We start from the raw sequence: 15,125 nt of genomic DNA on the forward strand, positions 1-15,125 counted from the left end.
CTAGAGTACTATATGTAGTTTTGGTTTCCATATTTAAGAATGGTGATTTTCCAGTGAAGGTTGACCAAATTGGTCCCTGAGATGAGGGGCTTGTTTTATGATAGGCTGAGTGAGGCTTATATTCTCTATAGAGTTTAGAAGAATGAGTTGCAATCTCATTGAAACCTGCAAAATTCTGAAGGGGCTTGATAGGGTGGACACAGAGATTGTTTCCGCTGGTTGGAGAATCTAAAACTCGGGGACACCCCGATAAGGGGCCGATCATTTAGGACTGAGATGGGGAGAAATTACTTCACTCGAGAGGGTTGTGAATTTTGAATTCGTTACCCTAGAGGGTTGCGGATGCTCCATCGTTGAACACATTTAAGGCTGGGATAGACAGATTTTTGGTCTCTCGGGGAATCGAGGGATATGGGAATTGGGCAGGAAAATGGAGTCGAAGCCCAAGATCAGCCATGATCGTATTGAATGGTGGATCAGGCTCGTTGGGCCGTGTGTTCTACTCCTCCTATTTCTTGTGCTTCCAGCATTTATTGTCCATCCTTAACTGCCCTTGAGCAAGTGGTGAGCTGCCTACAACTGATTAGCTTGCTCGGCCACATCAGAGGGCAGTTAAGAGTCAACCACATTGTTGTAGGTCTGGAGTCACATGTAGGCCAGACCCATAAGGACAGCAAATTTCCTTCCCTGAAGGACATTAGTGAACCAGATGGGTTTTTATGACAATCCAGAAGTTTTATGATTGTTATTAATGATTTTATTTCAGGGTTATTGAATTTAAATTCCACCAGCTGTCATTGTGGGATTTGAACTTGTGTTCCTGGAGCATTAGTCCAGGCCTCTGGGTTGCTATTCAGGTGGCATTACCACTATGCTACCCCTTTAAAGATAACTATTTCCTGCGGGGTGGAGTGGGGGGGGAGGGGGATGGGCAGGTTCAAAATATGTTCTTCATACTTTTGTCTTTTCCTTCTCAGGGAGATGGCTCCTGCAACTTTGGGCACTACCAACATTTGCTGCAGCCAGATACTAAATAAAAATAAATGCAGACTTACATTTATTTATCACCTTTCACAACCTTGGAACATCCCAAAGCGCTATACGGCCAATGAGGTACTTTTGAATGGAGTAGAGAAAGCGACAACTAATTTACACACAGCAAGGTCCCACAAACAGCAAAATCTGTTCTGGCGATATTGGTTGAGGCATAAATATTGGACCAGGGCTCTGGCGTTAGCATCCTCTGCTCTTCGAAATAGCAGCATGGAATTTTTTACATCCACCCGAGAGAGGGGCAGGCAGAGTTTTTGATTTAATGTCTCATCCGAAAGATAGCACCTCAACTGTGCAGCAAACCCTCAACACTGCACTAAGTATGTCAGCCTGGATTATGGACTCAAACATCTGAAATGGAATTTAAACCCATGAACTTCTGACTCAGAGGTGCGAATGCTACCTGCTGAGACATGGCTTACACATTGTCTGGTTTACCAGCTGATGATCACCATCATGACCTGCTAAGGAAGCTATTAAATGCTCCCTCCCATGACAGCCCCAACTCCATGAACATGGAGGGAAATCTCAAGTGCAGCTTGCATTTGTATTGGATATAATTGCAGTTCAGAGAATGTTCAGTTGACTGATTCCTGGGATGAAAGGGTTGTCTTATGAGGAAAAGTTGGACAGGTTAGGCCTGTATCCATTGGATTTTAGAAGAATGAGAGCTGATCTTATTGAAATATATAAGTTCCTGAGGGGGTTTGACTGTGGATACTGCGAGGATGTTTCCCTTATGGGAGAGCCTAGAACGAGGGGGCACAGTTTAAAAATAAGGAGTCCACCATTTAAGATGGTGATGAGAATTTTTTTCTCTTGAGGATCCTTAATTCTCTTCCTTATAGAGCAGTGGTGGCAGGGTCATTGAATATATTTAAGGTTGAGTTGGATAGATTCTTGATTGACTCCCTCATCAAAAGGCATAGGGGGTAGACAGGAAAGTGGAGTTGAAGCCACAATCAGATCAGCCATGATCTTATCAAATGGTGGAGCAGGGTTAAGGGACTGGACCATCTACTCCTAATTAGTATGTTCGCATAGCACTTTTAATGTAGTACAATATCGTCGAGGAATATAACCAGACAAAACTTGACACTCAGCCAAAGGAGACATTAGGACAGGCGACAAAAAGCTTTGTCAGAGATAGGTTTTAGAGAGTATCTTAAATGAGGAATGAGAGGCAGAGACACTTAAGAATAGAACTTCAGAACTTAGAGCCCAGGTAGCTGAAGACACGACCATGAATGGTGGAGTGAAGGAAACCAGAGATACACAAGAGGCCAAAATTGGAGGAACATAGAGGATTGGAGGTGTTTACAAAGACACGAGTCATGAAGGCTCTGTTCATTGCCTCTGAAGTGTAGGTAGCTCTTGTTTCATGGTGATCGATTTGTTCTGAACCTTGCACGGCTTCTTATAACTTGTGGGGAAATCATTTAATTGGCTTAGGAAACAGCTCTGCTCTTTCTTTAGATCATTGAAGGTGCGCACTGGCTACCTGAAACTGTTTCCTAACTTAGCTGAGTGATTGTTTAAAAAACGGCCATTCCCACCCCTAAAATAATGGAGAGGTGTTAAAGAACTCAGAAATGGGAGCAAACAAAGTTAGAGTAACATCTATTCCAGTCTTTCATTTAATTTGACCATTTAGTTCACCTGTCCCCTTGTCACAGTTGCCAATCCTCCAGGATTATCCTGGAGTTTCCAGAAATGATGGATTAATTTCCTTGCCCACCACTGCAAGAAACACGCAACAAATAATACTGGCTTTCAAAATAATCGTTCTTTTAATTTCATTTCATTTTCTTTATAACCTATAAATAAAAGTATTGTTGGGGAAGTGGGAGGAAGTGCTCTTTGAGCAGAGCAATGGGAGATGGAGGCATGTGATGAAATCTTCAGGAATCTGTCCGACCAGAGTTGCCAACTGCTACTCCTTGCCGATGCTCGGATCCAGCTGATCAGCTGGATTCTCGGGAGTAATGTTGGGATGTTCCACCTCGTGGTCAGTCTCCTCACAGCTACCCTGCAGCCTTCTAAAGTTAACAGCCAGCCGCTCGCGAGCCTCCTTGTATTTCAGCTGCAGCTCCCTCAGCAGATGCGCAGCTTCCTCATACTCCTGCTTGCTGACACCCTTGCCCCGCAAAACGTGAGCTGCGTGGAATCAGAAAAAGGAAGGTTCCTCAGTAACAGCAGAGTTTGGCGTGAGTTGTCCAATTCTGGCTACCACATTTTAGGAAGGATGTCAAGGCAGAGGAGATTTACCACGATGATCCCAGGGAAGAGGCACTTCAGTTAAGTGGAGAAGCTGGGATTGTTCTCTTTCGAGCAAAGGAGGTTAAGGGGGGGGATTTAATAGAGACGTTCAAAATCATGAGGGGTTTTGATTGAGTAAGTCAAGATAAACAAACTTTCTTGGTAGTACAGAACTTGAATTTTGCAGAAACGAGAGATGTGTTGCTGAAGCTTTTTGAAATTGATTGATTGGCCAAGGTATTGCCATAGAGCATAATTCCCTGTTGCTTTTTCCATGGTAACGCCAATCAGAGTTAACTTGCCAACCAATCAGCATCCTTTCTCCTACAGTATAAAATTGTTGAGAGTTTGAAATTTGGTATTCTTGCATTTGTCCTGATGAGTGCAAGATGAAAAGCTTCAACAACATTTCTCTCTTTTCAGCAATATTCAGGAAACCTTTTCCAGTGGCAGGAGGGTCAGTAACCAGAGGACACAGATTCAAGATAATTGGCAAAAGAATCAGAGGCAACCTGAAGAAAAACATCTTTACACAGCAAGTTGTGATCTGCAACGTGCTGCCTGAAGTGGCAGTGGAAGCAGATTCAATAATAACTTTCAAAAAGAATTGGATAAATACTTGAAAAGGAAACATTTACACTGGAAAGGGGATGGATTTACCATTGGAGCCAGAGAGGCAGCTTGTTCTGCACGATTTGATTTTAGAGTGGGAAGGGAAGTAATTCATTCATTCAAAGAGGCTGCAGATTTTACAGCCCAGAAAGAGGCCATTTGGCCCAACTGGTCCATGTTTGTGTTTATGCTCCACACAAGCCTCTTCCCGTCCCTTCGTCATCTCATCCTGTCAGTGTATCCTATCCCTCCTTCCTTATGTGTATCCCGCTTCCCCTTAAATACTATTGAGCTCAAACACTCCCTGTGGTAATGAGCTCCACATTCTCACCACTCTGGGCAAAGATGTTTCTCCCGTATTCCTGACTGGATTTATTAGTGGCTATTTTATATTTATGGCCTCTTATTTTGCTCTCCCCAACAAGTAGAAGCATCTTCTTTACCCTTTGTAAATTGTAATGATTTTTATCAGGTCACCTCACAGAGTTTGTTCTTCTGAAAGAAACTGCTCCAGCCTAGGTGATTGGTTCACACTGAGCAGAGGCCCACTGCACTTCTCATTCCCCCCCCCACCCTCCTATACAGGGTTTTGGTGAGACCACATCTGGAGTATCATATGTTGTTTTGGTCTCCACATTTAAGAAAGGACATACTTGCATTGGAGGTGGTTCAGCAAAGGTTGACTAGATTGGCACCTGGGATGAGTGCAGCTCCCACAACACTCAAGAAGTTTGACACCGTCCAGGACAAAGGACTCCACCACTGACGCACAGTAGCAGCAGTGTGTACCATCTACAAGATGCAGGAATTCACCAAGGTTCCTTAGCACCTTCCAAACCCATGACCACTAGCATCTAGAAGGACAAGGGTAGCAGATAGATGGGAACACCACCACCTGGAAGTTTCCCTCCAAGTCACTCACCATCCTGACTTGGAAATTTATCACCGTTCCTGCACTGTCACTGGGTCAAAATCCTGGAATTCCCTCCCTAACAGCACTGCAGGTGTACCTACACCACATGGACTGCAGCGTTTCAAGAAGGCAGCTCACCACCACCTTCTCAAGGGCAATTAGGGATGGGCAATAAATGCTGGCCCAGCCAGCGAAGCCCACATCCCGTAAGTGAATTTTTTTAAAATGGGGCTGTCCTATGATGAGAGACTGAGTAAATTGGGTCTATAGTCTCTGGAGTTTAGAAGAATGAGAGGCGATCATTGAAATCTTCAAAATTCTGAAGGGGTTTGATAGGGTGGACGCTGAGAGATTGTTTCCGTTGGTCGGGGAATCTAAAACACGGGGGCACAGCCTCAGGATAAGGAGCCGATCACTTAGGGCTGAGATGTGGAGAAATTTCTTCACTCAAAGGGTTGTGAATCTTTGGAATTCTCTATCCCAGAGGGTTGTGGATGTTCCATCGTTGAATACATTTAAAACTGGATAGACAGATTTTTGGTGTCTCGGGGAATTAAGGGATACGGGGAGCGAGCGGGAAAATGGAGTTGAAGCCCAAGATCAGCCATGATCATATTTAGTGAGTAGCAGGCTTGAGGGACTGTATGGTCTACTCCTGCTCCTATTTCTTGTGTTCTCCTCCAAAGTGGGTGGGAGGTGGGGGTAATAAATGGGGGAAATTAACATTCAAATGCAAACATATCCCAGAAAGCAGTTCAAGCAGCATCTGATCACACAGCTGCTGTCTTGTCCTGCAGTGCAAGTCAGCACTGATTGGCCAGTAGGGCTGTTTTAGGAGGTATTGATCAATGGATGATGGTTAACAGAAGGTCCACAAGGTCAATCTCAAGTGTCAAAATAACCAAGTGATCATGGAAGTCTAGGAAAATGTGGGAGACTTCAGTCTGCATGACAGGGGAAATTATATACATGAAATAGAAAATGTTCATCCTGAACTATTTCAAATTAACCTGGATGGAAATACAAAAAATGCTGAAAATACTCAGCAGGTCAGGCAGCATCTCTGGAGAGAGAAACAGAGTTAACGTTTCAGGGCGAGATAACCTTTCTATTGCCAGCATTTTTTGTTTTTGTTTCAGATTTCCAGCATCCATAGTATTTTGCTTTTGTATGGCATCAGGAATTGGGTAAAGGCAATTTCAGGACAGACTTCAAGAAGCGATTTGACAACCAAAGAGTGATCAATACTTGGAGTGGATTCTGGGTAGCAGAATTGGAGGCAACAACTAGAGTCATTCAAGAGACAGCTTGACATTCCTATGGGGGGACGTATAGATTGAAGGGGCCAAATAGAGCCCCATTTGTACTGAGTCATGTGATTTTTAAAATTCTTTCACGGGATGTGGGTGTCTGTGGCTAGGTGAGCTGCCTTCTTGAACCACTGCAGTCCATGTGGTGTAGGTACACCCACAGTGCTGTTAGGGAGGGAGTTCCAGGATTTTGATCCAGTGACAGTGAAAGAATGGTGATATAGTTCCAAGTCAGGATGGTGAATGGCTAGGAGGGGAACTTGCAAGTGGTGGTGTTCCCATGAATCTGCTGCCCTTGTCCTTCTAGATCAGAGAGGTCGAGGGTTTGGAAGGTTCTTTCGAAGGAGCCTTTGTGCATTACTGCAGTGCATCTTGTAGATGGTACACACTGCTGCCACTGCGTGTCAGTAGTGGAAGGTGTGAATGGGGTGCCAATCAAGTGGACTGCTTTATCCTGAATGGTGTCAAGCTCCTTGTGTTGCTGGAGCTGCACTCATCCAGGCAAGTGGAGAGTATTCCATCACACTCTTGACTTGTGCCTTGTAGATGATGTATTGAAATGGAATGCTGATCGAATACCTAATGGAATAATGCTCCTAGTTCTTTGCTCCTTCATCATCTTCAGAATCTCTTCCATTTTATCAGCTTTGGTTTTGTAAGACGTGAATTCTGCTAGCTTCCTAGGCTGCATAAGAGAAAACTGAATGAGTATATTGCACAAATAAGTAGACAATTATCTTTCTCTCCTATAAGGTTTCTTGTGACCCTCAGTAAGATTGGGATCCAAATTACCAATATCATACCGTCTTCACTAACTGACCAATTGGGTGAGTTAAAGGGCAACTTGTTATGATCCCAGCTGATGTTACCACTGGACAAGCCTGATCCCAAGATGGAACCCAGCTTGATAGATCCTAGCTTTTATTTTTTGTTTAGTTATGTGCAGAGTGGCTACTCTTCAAAGATGAGCCAGGGAGTTCTCTCTGGTGTCCTGGGACTGATATTTATCCTTCAACCAACATCACTAAAACAGATTATCTGGCCATTACCTCATTGCTATTTGTGGGAGCCTACTGTGCATAAATTGGTTCCCAGGTTTTCTACATTACAACAAGTGGCCACAATTCAAAAAATACCCTCTTGGCTAAAAAATGCTTTGGATGAGGTGGTGAAAGGTGCTACAGAAATGGGAGTCTTTATTTATTGGCTGTTAAAACATTTTAGGATGTGATGTGTGATGCAACAACAAGGTACCATAGGAAGGATACCTTTCTTTCCTTGGCAACATAGGGTTCCTGCTGGAGGTTCACTCTTGCAAAGGGGTCTGGGTACAGCTGTAGTTTCCGAAGTGAGCGTTCCAACTGTTGAACATTCTGCTGAATTCCTGGATGGAAAAAAGGACAAAAAGCAGAACCATGGGCAGGCTCTTGACAGCTGCAGATACTGGAGATCAACAGGTAAAAACAGGTGAGCTGTAGAAACCCACCCGATTAAATCTGTTCTGAAATAACCTACAGCTCTCACCCTCCCACCCTTCCCATCACAACATCCAAATGATTCAAGGGTTTCTAATGTCCATATGTGGTTACTCTTTGTGTGAAGAACTTCTTGATATCAGCCCAGCTATCAGCTTGACTCTCTGAGCTGTTGAACTATTGTTATAGTTCGGTTTGATAAGAGCATAAGAAATAGGTGCAGGAGTCGGCCATTTGGGCCATTGAGCTTACTCCACCATTCAATAAGATCATGGCTGATCTGATTGTGACTTAACTGCACTTTCCTCCCTGCCCCTCTTAACCCTTCACTCCCTTGTTAACCAAAAATCTGCCTGACTCAGCCTGAATAGAATCAATAATCCTGCCTCCACTGCTCACAGGGGAAGAGAATTCTAAATGCGAACGACCCTCTGAGAGAAAGAATTTCTCACGTCTGTTTAAAATGGGAGACCCCTTATTTTGAAACTGTGCCCCTAGTTCTATTCCCCCACAAGAGAAAACATCCTCCCAGCATGTGCCCTTAGAATCTTATATATTGATGTGAGATTTAAAGCACAACATGCAAGTGTTATTTGATTGTGGAGTGCTTTACTATACTTTTTTGGTTATTGAAAGGGAAGAGACGTTTGTTAAGTAAATGTAAAAAGATAACCCCAGCCTCAGGTCTCTCTATTTAACTGATGTTCCATATCTCTGGCACCATTCAGGTAAATCTCCTCTTCCCTCTCTAAGATTCCTAAACTGTGCTGTCCAGAAGTGAACACAATTTCCAACTAAAACCTAACCAGTGATTCATAAATGTTCAGTGTAAGTTCCTTGCTTTTGTACTCTATTGATAAAGCCCTTCCAAACTCAAGGCCTCTACCACCTAGAAGGACAAGGGCAGCAGACACATGGGAACAACACCACCTGGAAGATCCCCCTCCAAGCCACTCACCATCCTGGCTTGGAAATATTTGGCCGTTCCTGGAACTCCCTCCCTAACAGCACTGTGGGTGTACCTACACCACATGGACTGCAGCAGTTCAAGAAGGTGGCTCACCACCAGCTTCTCTAGGACAATTAGGGATGGTAAATAAATGCTGTCCCAGCCAGCGAAGCCCACATCCTGTGAAAGAGTGAAATAAATGTTCCCATGCACCTTTGTTTAACATCATTCTCAACACGTCCAGCCATCTCCAAAGATTTCTGTACGTACACCTTGTTATCTCTGTTCCTGCATCCCTTCCTCTTTTAAAATTGCACCATTTAGTTTATATTGTCTCTCCTAATTTTTTTTCCAAAATGCAACTCTTCACACTTATGAATATTTATACTTTGAGATAGAGTAAGCCAGTTGAAGCAGAACATTAGTTTGGGTAACTATGTTTATAACAGATCTTATAAAAACTGACATTGCTGAAAGGATGTTCAGAATGATGAGTGTGGGACATTTGGACAATTTACTGGATGCTGGACTGGGTGAGACACAAGTCTTAGGGGGGACAGGCTTGATGAGCTGAGTGGCCTTTCCTCGCCCTTTTTTTATTTTGGTTCCATAGGATTTGTAGCACTGGTGAATCAAGTGACAGATGGGTTAAGTGAGTAGGCAAAGACTTGGCAATGAGTATAATGTGGGAAAATGTGAAATTCTCCATTTTGGCAGGAAGAATAAAAAAAAGCATGTTATCTAAATGGTGAGAGATTGCAGAGTTCTGAGATTCGGAGGGATCTGGGTGTCCTAGTGCATGACTCACAAAAGTCTAGTATGCAGGTACAGCAGGTAATTAGGAAAGCTAATAGAATGTTATTGTTTATTGTGAGGGGAATTGAATACGAAAGTAGGGAGGTTATGCTTCATTTATACAGGGCACTGGTGAGACCACATCTGGAGTACTGTGTACAGTGCTGGTCTCCTTATTTAAGGAAGGATGTAAATGCATTAGAAGCATTTCAGGGAAGGTTTACCTAATACCTGGAATGGGCGGGTTGTCTTATGAGGAAAGGTTGGACAGGTTAGTCTTGTATCCATTGGAGTTGAGAAGAGTAAGAGACGACTTAATTGAAACATATAAGATCCTGAGGGGTCTCGACAGAGTGGATGTGGAGAGGATGTTTCCTCTAGTGGGAGAATCTAGAACTAGGGATCACGGTTTAGAAATAAGGGGTTGTTTGTTTAAAACAGAAATGAGGTGAATTTTTTTATCTCAGAGGGTCATGAGTCTTTGGAACTCTCTTCCTGAAAAGGCAGAGGAAGCAGAGTCTTTGAATATTTTTAAGGCACTAGCTAGATAGATTCTTGATTAACCAGGGGCTGAAAAGTTATTGGGGGTAGGCAGGAGGTTACAGTCAGATCAGCCATGATCTTATTGAATGGCGGAGCAGGCTTGAAGGACCGAGTGGCCTCACTCCTACTCCTACTCCTGCTCCTAGTTCTTATGTTCATAAGTGAGTGCCTGATGGACTGAAGGGGTTGACAGGAGCACGGTGGGGTTAGGGAACAGCAGTACCAGGAATCTGTGATCTCTAGGGATGCCAAGCCTGGTGGGAATTATTCCTGCAGGTTACAGCCTTTCACATTCAACTGCCATGCTACAATAAAATAGCCTTTTCCCCTTTCCTCCAACACTTCTACAACTAATAAACTGAAAAGTATTCTTTTAATGATCCAGTGTTCTTTTCCACCACATTTTCTTGCAGCAGTATCTGGAGATTAACCCTCAATTCATGGAGACTTCAGGGCAATCCTGGAGGAATTGGCAATACTAGCAGATGTTCATAATGCAAAAGCTGTTCTTTATGGTACAAATAACTGGGTCTCTCTGAGAAGGCTGGGGTGCATGTGGGTGGGGGGGGCGGCGGTGGCTGTGAATGAGGGGCAGAATCTCTTACCGATTGGTTCTATGAAGTCAGGGTCAGTTTTTGCATCCAGAAGTTCCTCGTACCCCCTATATTTCTTAGGAAGGTTTGTTGTTACCGAGGATGATTCTGTCTGCCTTTCCTCCATCGTTTCCACATCTTCTCTGCTCAGCGTCACGTCATCAACCTTCGGTAAAAATTGGGAGCAATAGATATTGGAATGTACAGGACAATACACCATCACAGGCTCGGTGTCTCTCCAGACTGCAGATCTCACACTATTGAATTCAGAGAACACACAGCACTAACAGGATTGAGTATAGAAAACACACTGCCAACATTATCGAGCTCGGAGAATGCACAGTGCTAACACGATCAATAAACTTGATAGTATCATCACAGAGCCTGACAATGACTGAGTCAAATTTCACATTGCTGCCAAAGCGCTGGCTGAGTATTCTGTCAGTGGGAGTAAACAGTTTGCTGTTTCTAACACAGTGTTGGAAAGACACACACAAGGCTCTTTATGCATATTAGAAATATCTCAATGCCTTCACTTACAGTCCATTACATTTTGAGCACAGGGAGTGTTGATAAGTGAGAACACACAGTAGGCATGCTGTATCAGCAACGTCCTGGGTAAATGACCAATTGCTAATTTTAGTGATGCTGGTTGAGGGAGGAGTATTGGCCAACTCACAGATCATAAGAGTTCGAGCAATTGAGCCAAGCTGACCCTGCTGGAGAAGCAGGAGGAGACCATCCAGCCCCTGAAGTCTGTTCCGGTATCAAATTAGATCATGGATCTGTACCTTTACCCACATTTTCCACATAATCCTTGACACACTTAGCTAACAAACATCTTTCAATCTTAATTTTGAAATTTTCAATTGACCCCCATCTAAACAGCTTTTTGGGGAAGAGAGTTCCAGATTTCCACTCCCATTAAGTGACATCACACCTGAATGCTTTGGCTCTAATTTTTAAACATTTTTTCACCAAATGAATGTGGCTTTGCTGGCTGGGCCAGCATTTATTGCCCATCCCTAATTGCCCTTGAAAGGTGGTGGTGAGCTGCCTTTTTGAACCGCTGCAGTCCATGTGGTGTAAGTACACCCACAGTGCTGTTAGGGAGGGAGTTCCAGGGTTTTGACCCAGCAACAGTGAAGGAACGGCGGTATAGTTCCAAGTCAGGATGGTGCGTGACTTGGAGGGAAACTTCCGGGTGGTGGTGTTTCCATGTATCTGCTGTCCTTGTCTTTCTAGGTGATGGAGGTCACGGGTTTGGAAGGTGCTGTCGAAGGTTTGTTGCTGCAGTGCATCTTGTAGATTGTACACATTGCTGCCACTGTGCGTCGGTGGTGGAGGGAGTGAATGTTTAAGGTGGGGTGGATTGGGTGCCAGTCATGCAGGCTGCTTTAACCTGAATAGTGTTGAGCTTCCTGAATGTTGTTGGAGCTGCACTCATCCAGGCAAGTAGGGAGTATTCCATCACACTCCTAATTTATGCATTGTGGACAGGCTTTGGGGAGTCAGGAGATGAGTTACTCACTGTAGAATTCCCAGTCTCTAACCCGCTCTTGTAGCCACAGTATTTGTATGGCTGGTCCAGTTCAGTTTCTGGTCAATGGTAACTCCCCAGGATGTTGATAGCGGGGGATTCAGTGATGTCAATGCCATTGAATGTCAAGGGGAAATGGTTGGATTCTCTCTTGTTTGAGATGGTCATTGTTATGGCACAGCCGATGGTAATGCTGAGTTGTTCAAATCCCAAAGGGAAACTTGAAACAACTGTCACAACTCATTTTGCAATTTGTATAAATTTTGAGATGCGTGTCTTTGAATTTAGTAGTAATAGACCACCAAGTCTTATAGGTTTCTTACCAAACTAAATTACACGTTTATTAATAGAAGAAATGATTTTAAATACATACATAGATCTACAAATTACTGCTATGATAACTTCTAAATCCCTTAATTTAACTCCCAGTTACACTTTCGTTAAGGCAACAGTAAGACACACAGATTTCAAAAGACCCAGGCAAGGTGACACAAAATACCCTGAACCAGTCAAATTCAAAGTGAGTTTTCTTAACTTCAGTTCTTTGAAAACAGCAGCTTGAGGCATAGATGCTAAAGGCTTTTCACACTTGTTACATCTTAACTGTGCCTACCCTTACACATAATCTTCGCTCCTTTATACATATTTTCCCCTTTGAATGCAAATTCCCATTGTTTCACTATATCTTTGGACTTTACCTTTCTGATAATAAAAATCTTTCATAGCAATAAGTTTTCCCAGTAATCTTTGGGAAAAATAGACACACTGTTTCTAAACTTCACCTGGCTAAGTGACACATTTCACTCCCTCTTTTGAAAACAATCTAGTCTGGTTTATTTAAAAATGCAAATGTCCTTTTACACATTACATTCTAAACTTCCCCCATGTTTACCATGTTTACATCAAAACCTTCAAACCATCTGCCTTTAATCCAATTAAGTCTCACAAACACACAGACACATATAGGCACAGATACCACTATTTTACAATAAATTCCAATAACATTATTATATCTTCCTGACATCATTGCCAGGCACTTTTGGGGCATGAATGTTACTTGCCACTTGTCAGCCCCACCCTGAATGTTGTCCAGGTCTTGCTGCATATGAGCACGGCCTGCTTTGGTATCCGAGGAGTCGTGAATGGTGCTGAACATTGTTCAATCATCAGCGAACATCCCCATTTCTGACCTAATGATAGAGGGAAGATTAGTGATGAAGCAGCTGAAGATGGTTGGGCCTAGAACACTACCCTGAGGAACTCCTGCATGATGTTCTGGAACTGAGATGATTGATCCCCAACAACCACAACCATCTTCCTTTGTGCTAGGTATGACTCCAAACAGCAGAGAGTTTTTCCCTGATTCCCATTGACTCCAAATTTGCCAGGGCTCCTTGATGTCACACTCAGTCAAATGCTACATAGATGTTAAGGGCAGTCACTCTCACCTCACCTTAGGAGTTCAGCTCTTTTGTCCATGTTTGGACTAAGGCTATAATGAGGTCATGAGTTGAGTGGCTCTGGTGGCCAAACTGAGCATCAGTGAGCAGATTATTGCTGTGTAATGCTTGATAGTACCGTCAATGACCCCTTCCATCACTTTGCTGATGATCAAGAGTAGACTGATGGAGTGGTAATTCACTGGGTTGGATTTGTCTTGCTTTTTTGTGGACAGGACCTATCTGGCAAATTTTAATTAAAAGATTACACCCCTTGTTCTGGACTCCCCCACCAGAGGATACTCTGTGCCCATCTTCACACAAACAAGTCTGTTGCTAACATTCTGTAAAAAGGTTGCCACAATGATTGCTTCAAAACCTTTGCTTTTCTTTAGCCAAACTGGCAGCTATGGCTCAGTGGGTAGCTCTCTCTCTCTCTCTCACACCTCTGGAGTTATAGTCCCACTCCAGAGATTTGAGCGCATAAACCAAGCTGACACTCCAGGGCTGTACTAGAACTGTACTGTACTGTACTCAGCTGAGCAATGATCCATCTAATCTTTCTCTGGTGTGCACAACCTGTTTATTGTACAGCCCGGTGCATTGCAGATAACTCCTCATAGATTAGAGAGAACATTGATACAGTGGGAGTGCTGCAGTGTCAGAGATGACCTCTTTTGGATGAGACTTTTAACCAAATCATTGCCTCCCCTCTCAGGTAGACAGAAAAGATTCCATGGCACTATTTGGAAAAAGAGCAGGGGACTTATCCTGGACAACATTCCCCCCTCAAGCTGGTCATGAATTTGCTGTTTCATAGAGTCACAGTCTTTTACAGCATGGAAAGAGATTGTTCGGCCCCTTGAGTCCATTCTGGCTCTCTGTAGAACAATCCATTTAATCCCATTCACCACTCTATCCCTGTAACCCTGTAAATTAAATTCCCTTACGTGTCCAAGCAACTTCCTTTGGAAATCATGCATTGTCTCCACTTCCACAACCCTCATGCAATGAGTTCCAGATCATTACCACTCACTGCTTAAAAAGTATCCTCACATCACATTTCTTGTCCAAAACCTTAAATCTGCGTCCCCTTGTTCTCATACCATCAGCTAATGGGAACAGTTTTTCTTTGTCTACCTTATCTAAACTTGTCATAATCTTGTACATTGCTGTTTGTGGGAGCTTGCTGTGCACAAATTGCTGCATTTCCCTACATTACAACATGACTACACTTCAAAAGTACTCAATTGGCTGTAAAACACTTTGGGACATTCTCAGCTTGTGAAAGGGGTTATATAAATGGGAACCTTTCTTACCTTCCTTAATCCATTGTACCATTAGTTCCCCCTTCTAACAGAAAGCTATGTATTAATCTCTAACTGTGAAGGAACTGACCTGAGTCATGAAGAACCCCTCCATTTCCTTTTCTTCATCGGGAGTACAGGAGGAGCAATCTTGCAACGAGTAGAGCATTTGAGCATGTGATGCTGATGACATCAGCTCTGTGCAGATATCAAGCGGTGATGTTGGAGTTTCGAGCTCTGGGTCCTCATACTGACTCTCTCCTTCTCCAGCCTGGTTCAGCCCTAGGAGCTGCTCAACAGTTTCCAACATCGGGACCTGTTTAGGGATCCTCAGAAT

The 15,125-nt window shown here is 43.4% G+C and overlaps 1 protein-coding gene across 1 annotated transcript; it reads right to left on the reverse strand.

Annotated features, from left to right (window-relative positions):
• Positions 1 to 2,656: 2,656 nt before the first annotated feature.
• LOC144682569 (X-ray radiation resistance-associated protein 1-like) lies at positions 2,657 to 14,912 on the reverse strand. Its single transcript, XM_078545015.1, has 5 exons — positions 14,880 to 14,912; positions 10,515 to 10,668; positions 7,416 to 7,531; positions 6,727 to 6,832; positions 2,657 to 3,210 (listed from the first exon to the last, which is right to left on the reverse strand). The coding sequence occupies exons 1-5, from the start codon at positions 14,901 to 14,903 to the stop codon at positions 2,987 to 2,989; spliced, it is 624 nt and encodes a 207-aa protein (XP_078401141.1). The 5' UTR covers positions 14,904 to 14,912; the 3' UTR covers positions 2,657 to 2,986.
• Positions 14,913 to 15,125: the final 213 nt, after the last annotated feature.

The sequence above is a fragment of the Cetorhinus maximus genome, chromosome 7 (genome assembly GCF_964194155.1).
Source record: "Cetorhinus maximus chromosome 7, sCetMax3.hap1.1, whole genome shotgun sequence".
In the NCBI taxonomy this organism is placed as follows: Eukaryota; Metazoa; Chordata; class Chondrichthyes; order Lamniformes; family Cetorhinidae; genus Cetorhinus; species Cetorhinus maximus.

What these genes read in the sequence shown, in the direction of transcription:
- LOC144682569 (XM_078545015.1), bottom strand. Translation starts at nt 14,903, where the DNA reads ATGGAGGGGTTCTTCATGACTCAG. An exon ending in ATGTTGCCAAGGAAAGAAAG is followed by an intron (nt 6,833 to 7,415) that starts GTATCCTTCCTA and finishes TCTCTTATGCAG; the next exon opens with CCTAGGAAGCTAGCAGAATT. An exon ending in TAGGAGCATTATTCCATTAG is followed by an intron (nt 3,211 to 6,726) that starts GTATTCGATCAG and finishes GATTCCACGCAG; the next exon opens with CTCACGTTTTGCGGGGCAAG.